Source organism: Gopherus flavomarginatus, chromosome 3 (assembly GCF_025201925.1).
Source record: "Gopherus flavomarginatus isolate rGopFla2 chromosome 3, rGopFla2.mat.asm, whole genome shotgun sequence".
Taxonomy (NCBI): Eukaryota; Metazoa; Chordata; order Testudines; family Testudinidae; genus Gopherus; species Gopherus flavomarginatus.
The window spans coordinates 36,759,891-36,783,858 of NC_066619.1; the positions used below are offsets into that span (position 1 = coordinate 36,759,891).

The window sequence follows — 23,968 nt, forward strand, 5'->3', positions numbered from 1 at the left end:
TAAATAGGCAGAATCATTTTCCTTTCTTATATGTTGAGGCACAGCATGCTCCACCAAATTCAGGCTCCTGGAAAAGTCACAGTACCTGTCAAACACAAAAGTGAGAAGTCTAAGGCCTTGGCTACACTCACACTTTACAGCGCTGCAACTAGGGTGTGAAAAAACACCCCCCTGAGCGCTGCAAGATACAGCGCTGTAAAGCGTCAGTGTAATCAGGGCAGCAGCGCTGGGAGCACGGCTCCCAGCGCTGCACGCTACACCCGTAAGGGATGTGGTTTACATGCAGCGCTGGGAGAGCTCTCTCCCAGCGCTGCCGCTCTGACTACACTCACACTTCAAAGCGCTGCCGCGGCAGCACTTTGAAATTCCAAATGTAGCCATACCCTAAGGCTATGTCTACACTACAGCTTCTGTCAGCAAAACTTATATCACTCAGGGGTGTGAATGTTCCACCCCCAGCTAACCCCCGAGCAACATAAATTACACCGACACAAGTGTTGATGTGCACCCGCCGACATAGTTTATGCCACTCATGAAGGTAGTTTATTTTATGTTCACAGGAGAGCTCTCTCTGCCAGCATAGTGTCTTCACCAGATGTGCTGCAGCACAGTACGCATAGACATACTCTAAATAGTTGCTAAAGATGCACTATACTCAATAAAGGCATCTTTACCTGCAAAGTCTTTCCAGAGAACTCAGTATGGATTACAGGAAAAGCAATGGATGAAGAAATTTTGCAAAAATATTGCAAATAACATTTCTTGGTTTACTGATTTAAATTTTTGAATAAAAAACCTGTTAAGATAATCTCCTGTCTGCATCCTAAAAACTTGCCCATACCGATATTGCCCTGGCCTCTTCCTTTGTCATTCAGTGTTAAACGCATTCTGAACTATATGCATTTCCTTACCTTTTGGGGGCGAAGCCAGACTTTCAGGCACCTGCTCCCCTACTTGGTGTAAACTTTGCTTGTACCAATCAGAAATGAACACACACAGTTTTTGGGCCCCGTCCCCTATGACACTCCTATGATGTCATAGTGGGTATTTTAGGTTGGTCTGCCATGTGCAGGCAGAAGAAGAGAAAGAAAAACGAATCCTGTGTACCTTGTGCACACCCGTAACCGAGCCTGATCACCTTGAAGCCTCTCTCAGCTCACGTGTTTTAAGCAGAGTTTCTACGTTTGCCGGTTGTTATGAGTTGGTTTGTATTCGTAAGTATTGGTTATTACTAAATGCTGCATCTCTGTTTATAAATATTGTTTACTGCATCTTTGTTTATAAATATTGTTTGATAGTAAATACTTTAGCCATTGTATGTTTTAAGTTCCATTAACCCTATTAGCTAATCATACGCTGCTCCCCGACCCCGTGTAACTATCCCCAATAAAACTTTAATTTTAGTTGTGTGTGTGCCTGCAGTTTGCATCGTGACCCATACCCTCCTTGCATCCCTTACCTATACAGTCTATTGCCACGTGCAGCCTGGTAAATAACAGGTCTGCATTTTTCTTTCGCCCCTAAAGTACGTGGCAATCTACAAAACCCTTTGGATATTAAAAAGAAAACTCCCATCTTTGAGCAGTCCCCTTTAATGACATGGCTACTTCTTGTTTGTTGGATTTTTCTTGAAAGCAGTTGTAATCTGTATCTGATTGTGGTTCTTTCTAGGATTCCCAAGCTTTTCACTGCATTCCATCCGAAGATTGTAAAGAACTTTACAACCACTAATTAAGGCCTCAGTGCCCCTTTATAATTGGTAGTAAAACAAAAAAATACAGTACCTTCTGTTTTATAAACTTCGAGTATGGAAAGGTTAAGTGACTTCAGTCTTGGAGGCGGGGCTCAGGTTGCAAGCCTCCTGCCTAGGGCTGAAGCCCTTGAGCTTCAGCTTTGGCCCCCAGCTGCCCAGAGTGATGAGACTTCTCCCTGCCCCACCCCGACCTGGGGAAGTAGGGCTCTGGCAGGCTCAGGCTTTGGTCCCTCCTCCTGGGGTTGTGAAGTAATTTTTATCATCAGATGGGAGTCACGATGCAATGAAGTTTGAGAACCCCTATTCTACTTGTATTGTTTATTTCAGGCTTTGGCTTCCTTCTGGAATTTTTGCAGAAGATGAGGGAAGTTAGTTTATAAAATGAGTTTCACTTGCATATTTATTTAAGATATTTTTCTTTTAGAGATCCATTAGAGAAAATATGAAGTTTTGGGCTTTACTATAATTTCTTGTTTCATTAGTGTATACACTTCACTTTTTAAAATATTTCCTTTGTAGCCCAAGACTTGGCTACAGCTAGTTAGCTCTTGGAGAACTGCTGGCACAAAAGATTAGGATTGAGTAAGATGCAATAGTATGTCGTCATGCCTCTATATAAATCCAGGGTGTGCCAGTGCCTTGAATGCTGCGTGCATTTCTGGTCACCCAATCTCAAAAAAGATGTATTAGAATTGGAAAAGGTACAGAGTAGGACAGCAAAAACTGTTAGGGGTGTGGAACAACTTCTATATGAGGAGAGATTAAAAAGACTGGGACTTTTCAGCTTGTAAAAGAGAAAACTAAGGGTGTGTGTGGGGGGGTGAATATGATAGAGGTCTATACAATCTTCACTTTCTCCTCACCAGTTAATAAGGAAGTGCTCCCAGCTCAGGGGTGCTGTTTACACTGGCGCTTTAGAGCGCTGTAGCTTGTGGCAAAGCAATATTGAGGGCCTCTTCCATAAATAAAGTTGCAATACTATAGAATACTATATGCTCATGGGGGCCTCTGCGGGGTCCAGTGCCTGGGGCAAATTGCCCCACTTGCAACCCTCCCTCCCCCTGTGGGCAGTCCTGTGTCTAACGGAATTGCTTGTGTGACTTGTTTTTAGCCCATGGAGTGAGACCAAAGTCCTCTTTGTCTGGCTGGTTTGGTTTGCCTTAGAGGTGGAAAAACCTCAGCCTTGGGCTGTAACTGCCCTGCTTCAAGCAATTTGTCCTGAATTGGCACTCTAAGTTGGGTCCCGTCAGAACCTGCATTGGTACAAGATTTAGTTGTGTACATCCTAGATTATTTGAAGATTACCTTCCAGTAATAAACATGTTGAATTTTTGTGTGAATTATTTGATAAACCTCTTATTGCCAATATTTTAGAATAATTTTTGTATCTAGATGTATATGTATATAGATAAGAACATAAGAATGTCCGTACTGGGTCAGACCAATTGTCCATCTAGCCCAGTATCCTCTCTTCAGTCAGAGGCTAATGCCACGAAGGGGCTGGCCTGGGCCCTAGCTATGCACCCCTGAATGTTCCTCCATGCACCACATAGTTTGGGGGGCTCTGGTATATACTTTCTATGAGACTACTGTGATCTGGAAGTTCAGCACTCTCGTTAATAAAGGAACAAGTCCTTGCCTAGAAGTTTTAAAGAACTGGGCTGTATAGACAGAGAATACTAGGTTTTCCCCAAACTTCACCTATTAATAGCCCTTTGAATCTATGCCCAGAGATTCTCTCATAGTCTGAAAGAATTGATAGTTTTTACTTTTTTAAAAAACACTTGTATCTGCTTCATAGAATTTGTGTACTGCAATACATATAAATTGGCATAGCAGTCCTGAAAGGCAGATTAAATAGATCTAGGATCTGTTGTTCTCCTTTTTTATGTGATTATTTGCTTTCTATTTTAAGAGGATAAGCCCATTTTATCAATTTTTTTGCAAGCACTGTCTTGCAGCATAAGTCAGTATTTATTATTTTACTTATTCAGGAGTGCTCTTCTTAAATAGCTACATGAATTTGTGTGCCTAAGGTACAAAATAAGTAAGTCAAAATGAGTAGTACAACCTATATTCATTTACCTAAATAAATGGCATGAATTTCAGAGGTGCTGAGGAACAGTAGGTCCATGTTCAGCACCTCTGCAATTCAGGCCACTTATTTAGGTACCTAATATTAGGCATCCAGCTTTGAAGATTTTGGTCTTAGAGACCCTTGTTCTTCCAGAAGTAGAAGCTTTCTCATTCACTACCTCCTTACAGAGTTTTAATAAATGTCATTATGATTCTACTTGTCTAGTTAGAGCTTCTGAATATTTCATTCTTTACTATATATAGCCAGATGTCCCCTCTGACTAGCAAGTCATTAGCATATCAAACTTCCATAAATGTGTTGTGTTTGTAGGTCTCTTCATGGGTAGATGACTGTTGGGGGAGAGAAGGCAGAGAACCTTTAAGGTTCTCTCTCACAGCATAAAGTGCTTTCCAGATGCAGCGTAAGCATTACCAAAGTAGAAAAGACAGTAGATCTGGGTTAAGGATTTAGGGACGAATAATGAGCAATTCTCCTTTCTTCCATATTTTCATACTCTGAACAAACTCGTTTCCTTTTTTTTTTAAATTCTGGTGGTAATAAAGAAAAAACATAGCAAGTATTAGTGAAATGTTAGGGACCAGAAGATAGGATCTAAAGAATGGATAGTTTGCTTTTAAGGATCCCACGTGTCAAACATGCTAACTTTCTTGAGGTGGGCACATAAATGTACACAGAAGTTACTAGGACAGTTACTGATTAGATTTATTTCTTACAACTGAGTATTTATGGATAGGGCAGACAGAGCTTTTCTTTTACTAGTGAATTTGCTCTTACCTGTTTTCAGAAGTTGTGGGGCTTTTTTCCCCCCTAGTTTCTCTACTACTAATGGGAAAAGTCAGTTTACCTGTATACTAAATAAACTACTTATCTGAAGAAGCTAATTACATGCCTTGTTTTCTTTCTTAATAGTTTGCAATTGTTGAGAGACCGCAGACAGATGGATTAGAGCAGCCCTTGGTCTAATGAAAAACAGTACTTTACTACTAGAAAATCAGTATTAAGTACATTGAACTTTCAAAAAATAAAATTTGCTTTGGAATGCTTACATGCCATTTAAAATAGACAACCTTTTGTTAAAAAGAAATGATGTAGTTTTATGTAAAACTAAATATGAGTCAACAGTGTGATACTGTTGCAAAAAAAGCAAACGTGATTCTGGGATGCATTAACAGATGTGTTGTAAACAAGACACGAGAAATCATTCTTCCGCTCTACGCTGCGCTGGTTAGGCCTCAACTGGAGTAGTGTGTACAGTTCTGGGCACAGCATTTCAAGAAACATGTTGAGAAATTGGAGAGGGTCCAGAGAAGAGGAACAAGAATGATTAAAGGTCTTGAGAATGTGACCTATGAAGGAAGGCTGAAAGAATTGGGTTTATTTAATTTGGAAAAGAGAAGACTGAGAGGGGACATGATAGCAGTTTTCAGGTATCTAAAAGGGTGTCATCAGGAGGAGGGAGAAAACTTGTTCACCTTAGCCTCTAATGATAGAACAAGAAGCAATGGGCTTAAACTGCAGCAAGGGAGATTTAGGTTGGACATTAGGAAAAAGTTCCTAACTGTCAGGGTAGTTAAACACTGGAATAAATTGCCTAGGGAGGTTGTGGAATCTCCATCTCTGGAGATATTTAAGAGTAGGTGAGATAAATGTCTATCAGGGATGGTCTAGACAGTATTTGGTCCTGCCATGAGGGCAAAGGACTGGACTCGATGGCCTCTCGAGGTCCCTTCCAGGCCTAGAGTCTATGAATCTATGTACCCTATGCTTTTGTTAAAATTGTCATTGAAGGGTAATACTGTGTTTTAGAAAACCAGGCCTTACAAAGCAGTACAAAATAGATACATAATAAACCATCAAATTTTGAAAAAAAAATTTAGAAAAATAATTTTTAAAATCTGCATTCCACAACGTTATGTAAAACTTTGTCTTTAACATAGTCTATTAATATAATGCATTGGTCCTATTGAAATTTTATATATTTGAGGTAAAATAGTTATTCAAAATTGCGAGTGCCGTGCTCCTAGTAGGTGAATGAGACAGTCCTGTGAAAAGCAATAGTTTTCACAAAGCTATGGACACTCTCTCTGTTTCACTATTATGAACACCGATTCAGAAACCTACTTTTTAGGAAACTGCTATGGAATCTTTCACTTCATTATTATAGGAGCTGACAACAGCCTCTGTATTTAAGTTGGCCAAAACCTTCCATAATACAAGATTCTTGTAATCTTTTTGAGAAGCTCTACTACCTGCATTGGTTGGAGAAGACTTTTGAAATTCATCAGGGAGAAAGCCATGGGGCTAGGAACATGCTCTTTTGCTTGTTCCATGAGATTCCACTCAGGTTTGGGTGAGCTATCGGAAGTTGAAAATCAACACTTCTCATTTTTGGTTTGCATTTCTCATAATAATTTTGGCAGCAAGCTAATATTCTGAAGACCCAAGTCTCTTGCTGTCAGTGTAACAGCAGCACACTGCTCTGCTGCTTGGGGTTTTCAGAGAGCAGAGGCAGACCAGCTCCTGCCAGATCACCTTTAGCTGCATGGGGGAAGTGTCAAGCTTGTTCTGTCTAGCTCACACACGCAGTACAAGTCACTTAGGGCTTGGCTACACTCGAAACTCCAAAGCGCTGCTGTGGGAGCGCTCCCGCGACAGCGCTTTGAAGTGCGAGTGTGGTCGCTGCGCCAGCGCTGGGAGAGCTCTCTCCCAGCGCTGCACGTACTCCACCTCTCCATGGGGATTAGCTTGCAGCTCTGGAAGCCGTGCTCTCAGCGCTAGGGCACTGTTTACACTGGCGCTTTGCAGCGCTGTAACTTGCTGCGCTCAAGGGTGTAATTTTTCACACCCCTGAACGAGAAAGTTGCAGCGCTGTAAAGTGCCAGTGTAGCCAAGGCCTTAGGGTTTGCCTACACTGCAGTTACACCCAGCTGACTAGGGCTCGCAGGGATCAGTGGAGCTGTAAAATTGTAGCGTAGGTGTTTGGACTTGGGCTGGAGCCCAGGTTCTGGGACCCTCCCCCCTCACTGGGTCCCAGAGCTCAGGCTTAGGCCCAAGCCTGGATGTCTATGCTGAAATTTTACAGCCCTGCAGCGTGAGCCACGTCAAATGATGTGGTCCAGCCAGAGGAGTTTGTTTGCAGCGTAGACCTACCCTTAGTTTCTCAATGCCTGATGATGCATTATGTGGGGGTTATTACAGTTGCATAATATAATTTATTTATACCTTTAAAAATACATTTAGGAAATTACATGTACAAAATGTTTAAAGCAAGTCATTTAAGTTATAGATCATGGCTCTTGAAAGCTGTGTTGTCTGCTCATGCAACCCTAATTCTTCCCTCTCGTGTATATGCATTGTGCTAACATACGTAACTTATGTGATCACACATCATTTTTCCAAAGGACTCCTGCCACATTCAGTGCACAGGATGGATGGGGCTCAAGGAATGAATGAGGGCTGTTGTTTTTAGGAATCCTTCCTTTCCTGCTGTAGAAGTTAAAATGTGTAGAGAATGAGATAGGCAGTGTGTTTCAGGAAAAGAAAATGTTCTGGTGTTTAAGGCGGAAAAACTCGGTTCCATTCATGCACCTGCCACAGACTTCCTGTGTGATGCTGAGCAAGTCACTTAAACACAAATTTTGGCAAGTGGCCACTAATTGTCTGTTTCTCAGTTCTGTGTACCCAGCTTGAATGCCTGGAGTCTGATTTGCAGAAGTACTGAGCACTCGCTACTCCAGCTGAAGTGAGTAGGAGCTGTGGATGCTTAACATTTGGGCAGTAAAGCAGCATGACCTGAAGGAACGAGCTCAGTGTTGAAAGTCATGAGGTTCTGCCAGTAATTTCACTGTGAGGCCTCAGGCAAGTTTTTGTCTCCATTAGCCCATCTGTAAAATGAGGATAATACTCTGATTTGAAATGCAATCTGTGCCTTTGTGAAATGTTCAGATGATACAGTTGCCCTGGCAACTTTAATTCTTACATTTCATGTTTTTCCAGTGCTTGATCTTGCACCCTAAATTAATGTTGTTTTAATGTAGACTTTTGTATGTAATTTACTTACATAGCACTGTACTTTCTTAGTGCTGAGATGTTATCTAATTTCTAATTGCATGTGCAGATAGAGAACATCTGTTTAACCCCTCAGACAAAGGAATGTAACCTTTTTTCTCTCCGAGGTCCTGCCATCTGCATGAAGTATAAATCTGAATCTAGTTTGTTACTTGAATACATGGCCACCTGATGCAGTGGAAAGAATGAGCTATAATCACATATTATAAAACGTGTATTAAATAGATGGATAATTTAATAATTCGACATTCTTCAGGTGGTGGTAGCGAAGTTATTAAGGAACAGCAACTGGAAACTAATTTCCATTTTCTTTTTGAACAGTTGGTATTTAATTTTAGGTTATAAAAGATTTATATTTTCTAGTATTTGAATCTCAAACACTTGATATAAGAAGTAGGACCAGTAGTAGTTCATGTCATTGTAGCAGTTGGTCATAAAATGTGTATCAGAAATAATTCTTCCTAATTATCTGTGAACTTCCAAATATTAATAAACTGCCTAAGCTTGTGTTTGTATCTTTTATTATATGAATACTTTTATGTAGTAGTCCTAAAAATGACCTGTGGCAAGGGTGTGGCTTTTATAAGTATATTTGGTTAAAAGTGAACTGAAGTGTGTGTGTGTGGTGTGTGTACACACAAAATTACTGATGATTGTATTCCACTAGCAATATTGCTGTAGTTTTATTCACAGAGATCTAACGTTAAAATTCAGCCAGGCGCTCTCCATTTGCTCTAGCAAAGCACTTAAGCACATGCTTAGTGTTAATCTTCAGTTGGGAGTACTGCCATGCTTAGAAGTTGAGTTTGTGCCTAAAAACTTTTCTGGATCAGAGTTAGTCTTCAGCACCTTGCAAGATCAGGCGCTTGATGATTTGTTGCAGTGGTGCAGTCCACAAAATCCATCAAAAACTATTTTTATTGTTCTGAGGATTTTAAAGTGGAGTAATATAGGAACCAATCCTGCTAACATGACTCAAAATTACCATTGCCCATTTTAGTCAGCGGGAGTCTTGCCTTAGTTATGAAGATCAGGCCCAACTGTGGATAAACTCAGTTTATAAGATATATTGCAAGATACAAGGATATTCCATGCACACATTGGGGGAGGGGATTGTCTTAAATGCTCAGTACAAGAATTTTTAATAATGCACTTCACTTAAAACTATATTTGAGTTCAGTGACATAAAATCTTTTAATTTTTTTCCAAAACAGCATTCTGTGGTAATATATGATACTTAATTGCAGAATGCCCTATTGCAGAATTTATCTTAGATTACTAGAGAGAACACTTTCAGACTCAGCTGGTCTATCCCACCTACATTTAAAAACAACAGTTCTTTGTAAGTCAGAGTATATTGGTTTTACTGTCACATGAGAGAACAGATAGTTGCTTCTGCTTTTTAGAGAACAAGTACAGATTGTGAAGCCTTCACTGTTGTATTACATTGTTCATGAATTCAAGTTCAAGGGCCACTAAGACTTTTTTATATCAGTTGGGAAGTTAATCATGGTTATGTGAACAGATGAAATAGTATGCTTCATTCTTCTGTTGCTTGAATAGTTTTTCTGTCTTGTAAACAAAATATTCATGTATTTGAAATTACAACTACAGTATATTTTAGATGTTTAAGTAATTTAAAATTCTCACCTAGATTTTTGTGGCTGTACCATTATATGTTCTTATTCTTATATGTTCTTATTCAGGTAAAGCTCCCATAGTCGTCTGAGGTGCTTTGGCTGAATAAGGAAAGAATATAAAAAAGGCCCTACATAAGTTACAGAGTGATTTTGTATATTCCTGTGTAGCCCAGTGGAGCCCCATTCTTGATTGGAACTCTGACTACTACGGAATCACAAATAATGTTGTGTCTTTCATGATATTGAAGAATTTGTTGTTGTTTATATTAGGATTCAGATTTCGTGCAGCAGAGTTATGAATATTCCAATTTTGGGTTTGTTTAAATATACATTTGATCTCCTTGATTACTCAGATTGGGCCTGACTTTTTCAGAGGTTAAAATGGTTTACTTATTTGGATGGAGTTTTTATTGTATTTAGAAATTTAAGATTAATCGGCCCCTTTCAATAAAACACCTAAAATCAAACTCATATTAGCAGTATGTTTAGAGGATGTTGCTTGAAAGAAAAGAAAATATTTTGTTTTCTGATGTCCATCTGTGTGTGGCACTTCTGCACTGAACAGGAAAAAGATATTTCCTGTCTCTAGATAGTTTGTTTCCTTTGTCTCTACAATGAGAGAGAAAATTTCTTGTAATATTGATCACTGCTGTTTTGGGCCAACAGAAACATTTGATCAAAGTATTTTTTTTTCATTCTTTACAATCACTTTTTCACCATTAGATATGGATTGTTGCACAGAAGAGACATTTTTAATTTATTTTTATCACAGGAAAGATAATTTATGTATTACAGATTGTCTAATAGTAATACTACTTACAAAAAACTCATAAGACAATGTATAGTAGTGAAGTTCTATCTGCATAACTAAGATAAATATTTTAGAAGGTTGAGATAGAATTGTGTGTGTATATGAAACAGCGGCAAATATGCAAATTATTTGTTCTATGTAGACAAATTATTAAAAGCCCTATTTTTTCCACGTTAATTTAATTTTTTAAAAAATATTTTTGATAAGCATCCATTCAGATTGACAGTCTAATTGGGTTTAGGTGATAGATTTGCTTTTTGAAAAATTACAACTTATTTTCTTTCAAATGAACTAACTTCTAGAACATAGCAAGAGATCGTGTGTTGTGGCTAGGAATGTGGTTTTCTTGGTGATTTCGCAGTTAGTTCAAGGAATCAGGTAATCCTTCGGACTGTTCTCATGTGTACTCAAGTATTTGAGTATTACAGGCAATTCCTTTGCTGTAGGTCAAAATCATATAAGCATTCATTATAGTGATATTAGTGGACTACATATTTTGTTATGATAGCTGATTGGGAATGCTTTTGAGTCAAAAGTAGTCCAAAAAGCAGCTCTTAACTAATCCTTACTTTTATGACTTCCCTTTCTAATTTAAACAAATTGTTAAATGCTGTCACTAAGCTTTTCTTTACACAAATGACTTGTGGCATGACATATGTTTAGAATATACCTTCCTCTTTCTAAATCTTCTACACTATTTATGTTATAAATTTTCTTAAAATACATGAAACACTGCAAGCCTTCATGTGTCTATAGGTATATGAGCAACCTTAAACTTCAGAGCTTTGTATGGGAGGTTCTGGAGGCAGGGGATTGGTTGATGTGGGGTTTTTGTTTTGGTTCAAATTAGTATTTCATAAAGAAGCCTTTCTTATTGGATGTCTAATACCCAGACTAGTACACATTTCAAGTAAATATGCCTCAAAGTAGTTATGCTCCAAATAGCAGGGTAGCAAATTGTTCACAGTAATGCTTAAGTGGCTTGCTCCAGCCAGTTGGAATTAATGTTTTGGTAATTATATTGTAAGGCGAGAGAGAGAGAAATTTATGATGGTACAAGGTTTAAGAATACCACAGTGTTTGTCTTTAATTTTAAATTAAAATTAAAGACAATCACATTTATGATTATTTTTTCTTTATTTTAGTCATGACATGGAGAATAAAGAAACCCTCAGAGGGTTGCAGAAAATGGATGACCGCCCAGAAGAGCGCATGATCAGGGAGAAACTCAAGGCAACATGTATGCCAGCCTGGAAGCATGAATGGCTGGAAAGGAGAAGCAGGAGAGGCCCTGTGGTAAGTAGTGTTCAAGAAAGGATAATAATTAGAATTATTTTACTGGTTATTTACAATTGTGAAAAGTGCCAAGACGGCTTAATAAATATTTGTTCTTAAAACCCCACTCCCTGTATCTTAGTTATGATTGCTTACACTTAGTGATCTCTTTGTTCACTTTTATTGGTTGTTTGAAGAATTGTTGCTAATTCTGTATAGTTTACAGATCTGGAATGTGTTTGGTACTTAGAAAGTCAAATAGCTCAACTGATACTGTTTTGCTTAAAAATATTATTGTGACAACACTGCCCTCTGTTGACATCCAGAGTAGCAGTGTTTACAGAATAAAACTTCAAACCATTTTCTCTTCTTTTTCTCAGTCAACCTCCCCCTGATTTTGTTTCTAATTTAAAAAAAAAATTCACTTTCTTAAAACTTTGATGTATTAATCCCCCATTTGTCTAGCACAGGTGATTATTACGGAAAAAACATTTTCCATGATAAATTCTTTACGTAAACCAAAATGCAACGAGTTCATTTTGCTCTTCTTCTGCAGGATGGCTTGTGATTTGGTTTTGTCTTAATAACATCGAAAGATGCATGCAAAAGAGCAAGATCTAAAGCATAGTTATTTACAATAAAGAACTTGGCCATTTTTTCTTGACTTCAGATTGCTAAATAAATAGTTTCAGCTATAACTTGGAAGAACCAAAGGTGACAAATAAATAGTGCAGAAACTGTTAACATTATAGACATGAATGAATGTTAATTTTGGACATATGATTGCTAAGAAAAACAGAATGGGAATTAATCTAATAATACACACACGTTTGAAATGCCAATGTGACTCTCAAACACTGATCACTAAAATAATTGAGGAATAGCTAATAGTCTCAATATAAAGGGAATAAATCTGATGCGAAACAAATAAATATAAACTTTGTACATATGTTTCTAAAACAGACTTCAAGTTAGTGTGTTCTGTTGCTTTATTTAGAAGATAATCATTTTACTAACCACAAACTATGTGACTTATTTCCTCCAAGGTGGTAAAACCAATCCCAGTGAAAGGTGATGGCTCTGAAAGCAACAAACTATCAATAGAATCTCAAACTGAAGGGCAAAGCAGTTCTTCTTCAACTCAGAAAGGAAGACGTAGCCCTTCTCCTAGTAGCTCCTCATCCTCATCCTCTAGAACTGTTAAATCAGAATCACCAGGTGTTAGAAGAAAAAGGGTATCTCCAGTGCCTGTAAGTTGGAAAATGTAATATAATTATGGTTTTGACTTTATTTTGAGATGTCACCGTTTATGGAAGAGGGGGTATTGCTATACGCATGTCAAAATTTGGTACTTCTGAACTGTAAACAAAGGCTATCTCTAACTACTGGTTTTGGAGAGAAGATGCATGTTCAAAGGGGTTTCCCACTTGTGATTTTACTTAGGATAATAAAATCTGTGGTATGCCTAATAAATATTACATTCATAGTTGTTAGGAAACTAAATGTGAAGGATGCGATTCCATGCTTGATTTATCTGTTTTTGTAGCAAATAAACCTGGATCAAGATTTTCAAAAATAGAATCTGTTATGGGAGGTGTCACCAGATGATGCTGTTACCCATAGCCTTCCAAGTTCTTAGCACATGAGAAAATATCCAGTGTTGGAAAGACACATGCTATGTGTTAGTTGGCTAATGTAAAGTTCTGGTGGCAGAGTTTGCTCTCTTCCTGGATGTTTGAGTGGAGTCAATTCTTGAAGCAGAGGTGCTCCCAGGGAACCAGGTCTTGGTTTTTGGGTTCAGATTTCTAGAAGAAGCAATTGGCTACGTGCTGTTTGTGAACACTTCTGTTCGAGAACTGGTATACGTGTACAAATAAAACAAGCTTTACTTAGAATAAGTATGGGATACTTAGACTCCATTTCACTGCTTTCTCTGGCACTGGGAAGCCAACCTGCACAGGCCCCTGGACATCTGCTACCACTTGGCAAAAGAGAAACTGTACCTAAAGTTAAGCTCCTGGATCCCCATTTATGCTCCTAAATAAGTGGTCTGACTTATTAAGAAGTCTGACTGTAGGTTCCCACTCCTGAAAATCTTGGGCAAAGCACATGGAGTTGCTACAGAAAACAGCAATATATCTGAGCCTGAGATAGAAAAGTTAACTGCACGCACTCTTTCTTCTTCGAGTGCTTGCTCATATCCATTCCAATTAGGTGTGTGCGCGCCGCGTGCACGTCCGTCGGAAGATTTTTACCTAGCAACACTCGGTGGGTCGGCTGGGTGCCCCCTGGTGTGGCACCGCTATGGCACTGAATATATACCCCTGCCAATCCGTCCGCTCCTCAGTTCCTTCTTACCGCCCGTGTCGGTCGTTGGAACAGTGGAGCGCGGCTTAGCTGATCTCCACCTCCCTAGCTTTTCACTCATTCTAATACTTATTGTGTATATAGTTTATTCTCTGTAGTTCTAGTTAATAGATTTTCGTAAACATAGTTAGTGTATATAGTTCAGAGGGTCGGGGATTAGCCCTTTCCCTCACCCGGTGCCCAGGCCCATGCCTGGCTCACTGGGTTTCAAACTGTGCTGGCCTGCCGCCGGCCGATGCCCACGGGAGACCCTCACGACTCCTGCCTCAAGTGCTTGGGGGAATCCCACCTTGCAGACAAGTGCCAGATCTGCAAATTGTTCAAGCCGCGGACGAAAAAGGAGCGGGACTTTCGCCTTAAGCAGCTCCTAATGGAGGCAGCCCTCACTCCACCTTCGGCACCGGCTGTTGGACAGTCCGCGCCAGGGAGAAGTGCCTCATTGGCACCGGAGAGCACCGGCACCGCAAAGACATCTCGGCACCAGTCGTCACTGGCCCAGAAACCGGCCTGGCACCGCTCCCTCTCCCCACGTGCCAAAAAGCTCAAAGCTCCTGCGGCCCCACTATCTGCACCACAGTCTGAGCAGCAATCTAAGTCGAGCCGCTCGGCACCAGTAACTGCCGCGGCACTGACAATCTCCGCACCATTGATTCCGGCCGTGCAAGTGTCGTCGAGTCCGGTGCATGACAGCTCCCCGGCACATGCCTCGGTAGAGCTTATCGTTCCCACTACGCCAGATACATTTGCTACGGCGAGGGAACTGATTGCATTAACGGAGCCCGCCCTGCCTCAACCCCCAGCACCGCCGGTGCGGGTTATTCAATCGACAGGCAAGCCTGCCATGATAAGACCACCTTCTATCGGCACCACAGGCAGACAGCCCTCAAGATCGAGGTCCCGCCAACATTCTCGATCTTGTCACTGCTCCAGATCCAGGCGCCGCTCGCAGTCCTGGTACCAATCTCCTCCTCAGTACCGGTCGTACTTGCGGCACCACTCGAGATCCCGCTCACCGGACCGATACTCCAGGCACTGGTCCAGCTCCTGGCACTGTTCGCACCGCAGCCACTCTCATCATAGGGTGTCAAGATCCCGGTCAACCTCCCGGCATCACGCCAGTCGCAGGTCCCGATCACACTCTCGGTACCGGTACGGGTCCCGGTACTGCTCTCTGGTGCGGCATGAAATATGGTACCCCAGAGACAGGGCTCATCCTCAAACGGTCTCCGCCCCGCCATGGCTATTGCGGCACACGTCTGAGTCATCGCATGCTGATAGTGCCGCCTGTGCTGATTCAAAGACACACAGCCGTGTTCTCCATGAGGCTCAAGGTCCAGACCAAGGTCCCTCATCAGTGGTCCTTTTGGACGCCTTGGGCATATCACCAGGCCCAAGGCGAACCCACGGTACCATCACGTTCCGCCCCGTCAGAATATCGCGCACTGGAGGCCACTGTTAGCCGCTCCCCTCCAGCGGGCACAGATCAATCTCCTCAGGCACCGGACCCTCAGGTCCTCCCGGACCCTGACGTACCTCCTGACCAAGAGTCCCTACAGGAACCACTGGTACCGGGTCTGTCATCCTCTTCTTCACCCGACAAGGCAGTGGCCGGTACATCCTCATCGGGCCCACCCCCTATCGACCTCCGAGCTCACCAGGACCTTCTGAGGTGAGTCGCCTTAAAATCAATCTCCAGGTGGAGGAGGCCGGAGGTTGAAGACCCAGTAATAGACATATTGTCGGCGGATGTCCCAACCCGTGTAGCTTTGCCATTTATCCGCTCCATCCAAGCCAAAGCAGACACAATCTGGCAGTCTCCAGCATCTATCCCTCCTACGGCCAGAGGGGTGGAAAGAAAGTACATGGTACCCTCCAAAGGGTACGAATACCTATATACCCACCCTCTTCCTTGCTCCCTGGTGGTTCAATCCGTCAATGAGCGAGAGCACCATGGCCAGCAAGCCCCCGCCCCAAAATCGAGGGAGGCTAGATGGATGGACCTGTTGGGACGTAAAGTCTACTCTGCAGGGGGCCTCCAACTTAGGGTGGCAAACCAACAGGCCCTGCTCAGTAGATATAACACCTAGCAGTCGGTGGGTAAGTTCACTGAACTGGTCCCACAAGACTCCCGCCAGGAATTCCAAGCCCTTCTGGAGGAAGGAAAGAAAGTGGCACGGACTTCCCTGCAGGCCTCTCTCACCGCTGCTGATTCGGTGGCCAGAACCGTGGCCTCGGGAATCACGATGAGGAGGATCTCGTGGCTGCAAGTGTCAGGTCTACCTCCGGAACTGCAACACACCGTCCAGGACCTGCCGTTTGAAGGCCAGAGCCTTTTCTCCCAGAAAATGGACCCTAGACTACAGAGTCTAAAGGACAGTCGGGTGATCATGCGTGCCCTTGGGATGCACACCCCACAAACCCAACGAAGGTCTTTCCATAGCCAGCCTCAGCGCCCTTACCCCCCGCCCAGATCGCGACAAGACTTTGGCAGAAGGTGCGGTCGTGGGAACCGCAGACGGCAGTCTGGGTCCCAAGGCGGCCACAATACCAGTCCCGCCAAACCAGCGCCGGGCCCGAAAGCGAACTTTTGAAGGTGCGCCCGAGAGTAAAGCACCAGTCCTTCCCCAGGATCCCCTTCAGTTTTCCAACCGCCTTTCCTCCTTCCTCCTTGCGTGGTCCCAATTAACCTCGGATCGTTGGGTCCTACGCACAGTGAAATTTGGATACCACCTCCAATTTATTTCGCCCCCTCACTCTCCCCCCCCTCCCCGTCCCTCTTCAAGGACCCCTCTCACGAGCAATTCTTCTGGCAAGAGGTTTGTACGCTTCTCTCGATCGGAGCTATAGAGGAGGTACCGGAGGAATTAAGGGGCAGGGGATTTTACTCTCGATATTTCCTAATCCCCAAAGCAAAAAGAGGTCTTCGACCCATCCTGGACCTGCGAGGACTCAACGTGTTTTTAAAGAAGTTGAAGTTCCGCATGGTATCCCTGGGGACCATTATCCCATCCTTGGATCCCAGAGACTGGTACACTGCTCTCGACATGAAGGACGCATATTTCCACATTGCTATTTATCCCCCGCACATACGGTACCTGCGGTTTATGGTGCACCGCCAACATTTTCAATTTGCGGTCCTTCCGTTTGGCCTCTCTACGGCCCCTTGCATCTTTACAAAGTGCATGGTGGTAGTGGCCGCCTTCCTCCGTCGTTGGCGAATACATGTTTTTCCCTACCTAGATGACTGGCTTATTTGAGGGACCTCCGAGGCCCAGGTCACCAGGCACATAGCCATCATCATGGACCTATTCGAGAGACTGGGCCTGATGATCAATCTAGAGAAGTCTACTCTAGTGCCCACTCAAAGAATAGAATTCATTGGGGCCATTCTAGACTGCAAACTCGCAAAAGCCTGCCTGCCGTGGCCCCGGTTTCAGGCACTAGTCTCAGTTTTAAAAAGCCTCCAGACCTTTCCGACGACCTTGGCTCGCACCTGTGTGAGCCTCCTCGGTCACATGGCCGCATGTACTTTTGTAACCAAGCATGCCAAACTACGCATGCATCCCCTTCAAACCTGGCTCGCCTCAGTGTACCGTCCAGGCAGAGATACCATAGACATGGAGGTCACCATTCCTCAGAGCATCTTAGACTCCCTCAACTGGTGGCTAACACCCTCCTTGGTTTGTGCAGGACTGCCGTTCCATCCAAGGCAGCCCTCAGTGTCGTTAACGACGGAAGCGTCGTCTCTCGGCTGGAGGGCTCATCTAGACCATGGTTGCACGCAAGGCCTCTGGTCATCTCAAGAGCTAGTGTTGCACATAAACATCTGGGAGCTGAGAGCAGTCCACCTGGTGTGCCAGACGTTCCTACAACATCTGCAAGGTCGTTGTGTTTCAGTGCTTACCGACAACACAACGGCCATGCACTACATAAACAAGCAGGGAGGGACTCGATCCTCCCTCCTTTGTCAGGAGGCGATCCAATTGTGGGAATTTTGCATAGCCCACTCGATAGACCTTGTAGCATCGTTCCTCCCGGGGGTCCGGAACACTCTAGCAGACCATCTCAGCAGATCTTTTCGGTCTCACGAGTGGTCGCTTCGCCCGGACATCCTACATTCCATCTTCCAGAAGTGGGGCTTTCCCCACATAGACCTCTTCGCTTCCCGTGACAACAGGAAGTGCCAGAAGTTCTGCTCCTTCCAAGGTCTCGCCCCGGGCTCGATATCAGACGCCTTCCTAATCTCATGGAAGAACCAGCTGCTGTACGCCTTTCCACTCTTCCTACTGGTGCACAGGGTTCTCTTAAAGCTCCGCAGGGACAGGGCTCGCTTGATCCTGATCGCCCCTGCGTGGCCCCGACAACACTGGTACACCACGTTGCTGGACCACTCGATAGCCAACCTGATCCCTCTGCCCCCTCATCAGGATCTTATAACGCAGGACCCTGGCAGGCTTCACCACCCAGACCTGCAATCCCTCCATCTCACAGCGTGCCTCCTGCATGGTTAACCCAGTTGGAGTTACGTTGCTCTGCCCCAGTGCAAGAAGTACTCCTGGGTAGCAGAAAACCTTCCACCTGGTCTACATACTTGGCCAAGTGGAAGCGATTTTCTTGCTGGTGTCAAGCACTGAATGTAACACCCACGGAGGTTCCCATTCCCACTATCTTGGACTACCTCTGGTATCTTAAACAGCAAGGCCTCGCTATCTCATCATTGCGAGTGCACCTGGCAGCTATTTCTACTTTCCACCCAGGAGAAGGTGCTCATTCCATCTTCTCCCACCTTATGGTCTCGAGGTTCCTCAAAGGTTTGGAGCGTCTGTACCCCCTAGTACGACGGCCCGCCCCTTCTTGGGACCCCAGCTTGGTCCTGATGAGACTTACGACTCCTCCATTCGAGCCATCGGCAACCTGCTCACTCCTATATTTGTCATGGAAAACAGCCTTCCTTGTGGCCATCACATCGGCTAGGACAGTCTCTGAGCTTCGGGCTCTGATGGTGGACCCACCTTACACGGTGTTCCACAAAGACAAGGTGCAGTTACATCCACATCCGGCGTTCCTCCCTAAAGTAGTCTCGGCCTTCCATCTCAACCAGGACATATTCCTCCTGATCTTCTTTCCCAAACCACATACATCTCGTAGAGAGCAGCAGTTGCATTCCCTCGACGTCCGTAGGGCGCTCGCCTTCTACATTGACCGAACGAGACCCTTCTGTAAAACGCCCCAACTTTTTGTGGCAGTGGCAGATGGGATGAAAGGCCAACCTGTCTCTTCTCAGAGAATTTCATCATGGGTAACGGCGTGCATCCGTACTTGCTATAATCTAGCTCATCTCTCTCTGGGTCATATTACCGCTCATTCTACCAGGGCTCAGGCCTCGTCGGTCGCCTTCCTAGCTTGAGTACCTATCCAGGAGATATGTCGAGCAGCTACATGGTCTTCAGTACACACCTTCACTTCCCATTATGCCCGGATGCAACAATCCAGAGAGGACACAGCCTTCGGCTCAGCGGTTCTACATTCTGCAGTATCTCACTCTGACCCCACCGCCCAAGTAAGGCTTGGGATTCACCTAATTGGAATGGATATGAGCAAGCACTCGAAGAAAAGACGGTTACTCACCTTTGTAACTGTTGTTCTTCGAGATGTGTTGCTCATATCCATTCCAAAACCCGCCCTCCTTCCCCACTGTCGGAGTAGCCGGCAAGAAGGAACTGAGGAGCGGACGGGTCGGCAGGGGTATATATTCAGTGCCATAGCGGCGCCACACCGGGGGGCGCCCAGCCGACCCACCGAGTGTTGCTAGGGTAAAAATCTTCCGACAGACGTGCACGCGGCGCGCACACACCTAATTGGAATGGATATGAGCAACACATCTCGAAGAACAACAGTTACAAAGATGAGTAACCGTCTTTTCTCCTGTGATAGATCTACTGCTGTAGACATTCATTTTCCAAGAAGAGCGCTCTGCTTCCTTTCTGCTGATTGGTCAGAAATGCCATGAGTTGGGAACAGTGGCACCATGCTAGGACAGACCGAGATTACAATTAAGGAAATCAATTTTGCCTTTCCTCCATTTGTAGCTAATAGTCTTTTTTCCATTGAATGAGTTTTGGGAACTTTTTGTCACTGGAAATAAAGTTAATTTCAAAGTAAAGCTTAGTCTAGTGGTTCCTGGGGGTCCATGAGCCCTTTCAGGGGGGCCGCGGAGCCCTGCAACTGAAACTCGGTGTCCCGAGACCCAGCACTGAAGTCAGGAGCTCCAGCTGCTGCCCACTGAAGCTGCGAGCTGCACTGGGAGCCTGCCCAACACAGACCCTAGCAACCCCCTTCCTACACCCCGAGACTGAGCTACTCTCCTGCCTGCCAAGCTACCCCCTGCTTGACCCTGAGCTACACCCCTCACTTCACACAGCCCCTAGCTATCACCCCCTGCTAGGTTGACCAGATGTCCCGATTTTATAGGGACAGTCCCGATTTTTGGGTCTTTTTCTTATATAGGCTCCTATTACCCCCCACCGTCCCGATTTTTCACACTTGGGTATCTGGTCACCGTAGCCCCTGAACTCTGAGCTACACCCCTCACTTCACACAGCCCCTAGCTATCCCCTCCCTGCACCCTGAGCAGTTTTAAAACTTTTTGAGCTGAGTCCCTCCTTAAAGTTTATATTTTTTGGTTCTGTCCCCACACAGCCCAGACAGGCTTAGTGACCTCCTGAGTGAGTTGGGGTGGAGGTGGTGCTCCCTCCCTGGACTCCACTGTGTGGAGCTTGCTCGTGCCTCGCCAGCCCTTGCTCCCCCAAATAGAAGTCAAACTATGCCTATGCCCAAGGGTGCCCCCTCTGGTCCAGAGCACCAACTTCCCCGCCTCCTACCCCCACTGGGTCCTGGCATTTTTATAGCATGTTAAGGGGGGGCCTCAGCAAGAAAAAGATTGAGAACCCCCCCAGTTTAGACCATGTTAGAATTAATGACTAACAAGAATGGTTCACTTACAATCTTCTAATTCACTATTTGAAATTCCAATTGGATTCCAACCATTCAGTGGCAATATTAAGTTTAACATCAGAAAAAGTATTAAAAAATCTTAATATGTTAGAGAAATTCAAGTGAAAATAAATGCACTTTGATACTAGGTTGGGTCATTTCTTTTAGAACAAAAAATATAGAGCCCTAAGTGAGAGATCTGTTTGCATAGTTAAGACAAGAGAAAGGCATTTAATCTTTTATCTGATATCTTCCTTTGAAAATTTATTTTAAACTCTGATTCTTGATGGCTAGAATTTAAAAGTGCTAATATCTTTTATAAATGAAGAAATTTCATCTCACAGAACCCCAGTATTCAGTGTTGCCCTTCACAAGTCCACAGTGGTCTCTTAATTCTAATTACTCAGGTAAAATAGTGGAATAAAATCAGTGAACAAAAATTTCAAGAAAAATAAAAGCCAGCTACTGAACTTCTACTTCCTCTATTAATATTCCAACAAGCTTGTTTAAAACTGTTTGCAGCATCTGATGTCTGCTGGATTTGAACATGAAAGAAAATACATGCACCTTGATAATCCTTGTAGTCCCTTTAACATAGGGACTTTTTCTCATTTTGCGTTCTGGTCAGTGCTGAGAGCATTGTTGAGCTTTTTGTTGTCACTTAACAAACAAATAATAGTCTTATGTAAGAATTTCTTAGTGAAGAGAGAAATAGTTGATATTGGAAACAATTTTGTTGCAGTTTCAAAGTGGGAGAATAACACCACCTCGGAGAGCTCCATCTCCAGATGGCTTCTCACCATACAGCCCTGAGGAAACGAATCGTCGTGTCAACAAAGTTATGCGAGCCAGACTGTACCTGTTGCAGCAGATTGGACCTAATTCTTTCTTAATTGGAGGAGACAGTCCTGATAACAAGTATAGGGTGTTCATTGGGCCTCAGGTAGGAATCACCTAGCATGCCTACAATATTTTTTATTTACAGAGTTGGAACCAAGTTAGATGAAGTTATAAATTCATAAACCAAAGTTAGATATTTAGCTATCCTGTGAAATAGCATTTAAAAGATATATTGTGTACATATTATGATGATATGCCAATTATACTTCAAACATTAGATTGTCTGCTTTTCTTTTAAAATCCATTTTATTTAGCTGAGGAATCATTGATAATGTGCAAATTTAGTGTTTCACATTTATTTTTCACCCATTTTACACTCCCTCAGTGGATGTCATATTCATTTCTAACTAATATTTTGGCTGAAATTTTGCTACTTTCTGTTTTGCTCCACCTTCCACTACAAGGAGGCACTTCTAATTTCTTATAGCTATGTCTTATGGTCTACACTTCCTGGATATATATACCCACTGTTTACTGGTATATGTAGAACAAATGCATATGAAAGCTCTCTGAACAGTCTCATAGTAGTATTAATGCCTGCTATGGGATCTTCTCCAAATAGACCTTCCTAAGGATGGTGTGACTATTCAGCAGGGAGCAACTAGACTTGTGTGTTCTTGGAACAGGGTGCAAAGGCCTATGTCAAGGGTTTTTTCCCCCACTTTGAACTTTAGAGTACAAATGTGGGGACCTGCATGAACACTTCTAAGCTTAATTACTAGCTTAGATCTGGTAACACTGCCACCAGCCAGAAATTCAGTGTCTGGCGCACTCCCTGTCCCCCCCAAACTTTCCCCTCCCTGGGTTGCCTTGAGAGGCGTCACCAATTCCCTGGTGAACACAGAGCCAAACCCATTAGATCTTAAAACAAGGAGAAATTAACCATCCCCTCTCCTTTTCCCCCACCAATCCCTGGTGAGTCCAGACCCAATCCCCTTGGATCTTAAAACAAGGAAAAATCAATTGTTCTTTTTTTTTTTTTTAAAAAAAAAAAGCTTTTAATTAAAGAAAGAAAAGGTAAAAATTATCTCTGTAAAATCAGGATGGAAAATACTTTACAGGGTACTTAGATTTATATAGCCCAGAGGAAACCCCCTCTAGCCTTAGATTCAAAGTTACAGCAAACAGAAGTAAAAATCCTTCCAGCAAAAAAACATTTACAAGTTGAGAAAACAAACATAAGGTTAACACGCCTTGCCTGGCTGATTACTTACAAGTTTGAAACATGAGAAACTGATTTAGAAAGATTTGGAGAGCCTGGATGTACGTCTGGTCCCTCTTAGTCCCAAGAGCGAATAACACCACCACCAAAAGCACAAACAAAAGACTTCCCTCCACCAAGATTTGAAAGTATCTTGCCCCCCTATTGGTCCTCTGGTCAGGTGTCAGCCAGGTTTACTGAGCTTCTTAACCCTTTACAGGTAAAAGAGACATTAACCCTTAACTATCTGTTTATGACAGCCTATAAATGGCAGAAGAAAATTTCTTGATTGCCATCATACTGGGTGATGTGAGGATCATGTGCATAAGGTCCTTTTGATATGAATGGTAACTACAGCCTCTGAGAGGAAAAATGTCAGGAGAGAAGTAGCATAATTTGTTGTTACCCATTTATTTATTTCTTGACGAAGAACAGAAGCATTAGTCACATTTCAGAAGTTTAATTTCACACTGCATCCATTCATGGTCTTGTATTTTCACTGTCTGGGCAAAGTACTAGACAGTGTAGGTGCTTAAATCAAGAATGTGCACATGTGTACCTATCAAGCCACAGTAGGGTCCTAAACCTGTTATATGTTTCTTTGTAGACATGCAGTTGTGGGCGTGGAACATTTTGTATTCATTTGCTGTTTGTCATGCTTCGAGTGTTCCAGTTAGAACCCTCAGACCCAATGCTTTGGAGAAAGACCTTGAAGAATTTTGAGGTAATTCATTCCTGATGTATTTAATAGCAGATATGAGTACACACACTAAGTTAGAGCATTTTTAGGGCATGTTTTTTAAATGGCTGAAGACTGTACCAAGTTTTAAAGGAATAGAGTTACAAGTTTTTAATTTAGCCA

The 23,968-nt window shown here is 43.1% G+C and overlaps 1 protein-coding gene across 2 annotated transcripts in view; it reads left to right on the forward strand.

Moving 5' to 3' along the window:
• Positions 1–23,968, forward strand: part of MAP3K1 (mitogen-activated protein kinase kinase kinase 1) — a 104,513-nt gene that overhangs the window by 48,932 nt on the left and 31,613 nt on the right. For both annotated transcript variants that reach the window (XM_050946859.1, XM_050946857.1), the window contains exons 2-5: positions 11,516–11,666; positions 12,692–12,895; positions 21,748–21,948; positions 23,714–23,830. In XM_050946859.1, coding sequence (XP_050802816.1) covers positions 11,516–11,666; positions 12,692–12,895; positions 21,748–21,948; positions 23,714–23,830 — 673 coding nt within the window. The remainder of the gene's footprint in view (positions 1–11,515; positions 11,667–12,691; positions 12,896–21,747; positions 21,949–23,713; positions 23,831–23,968) is intronic.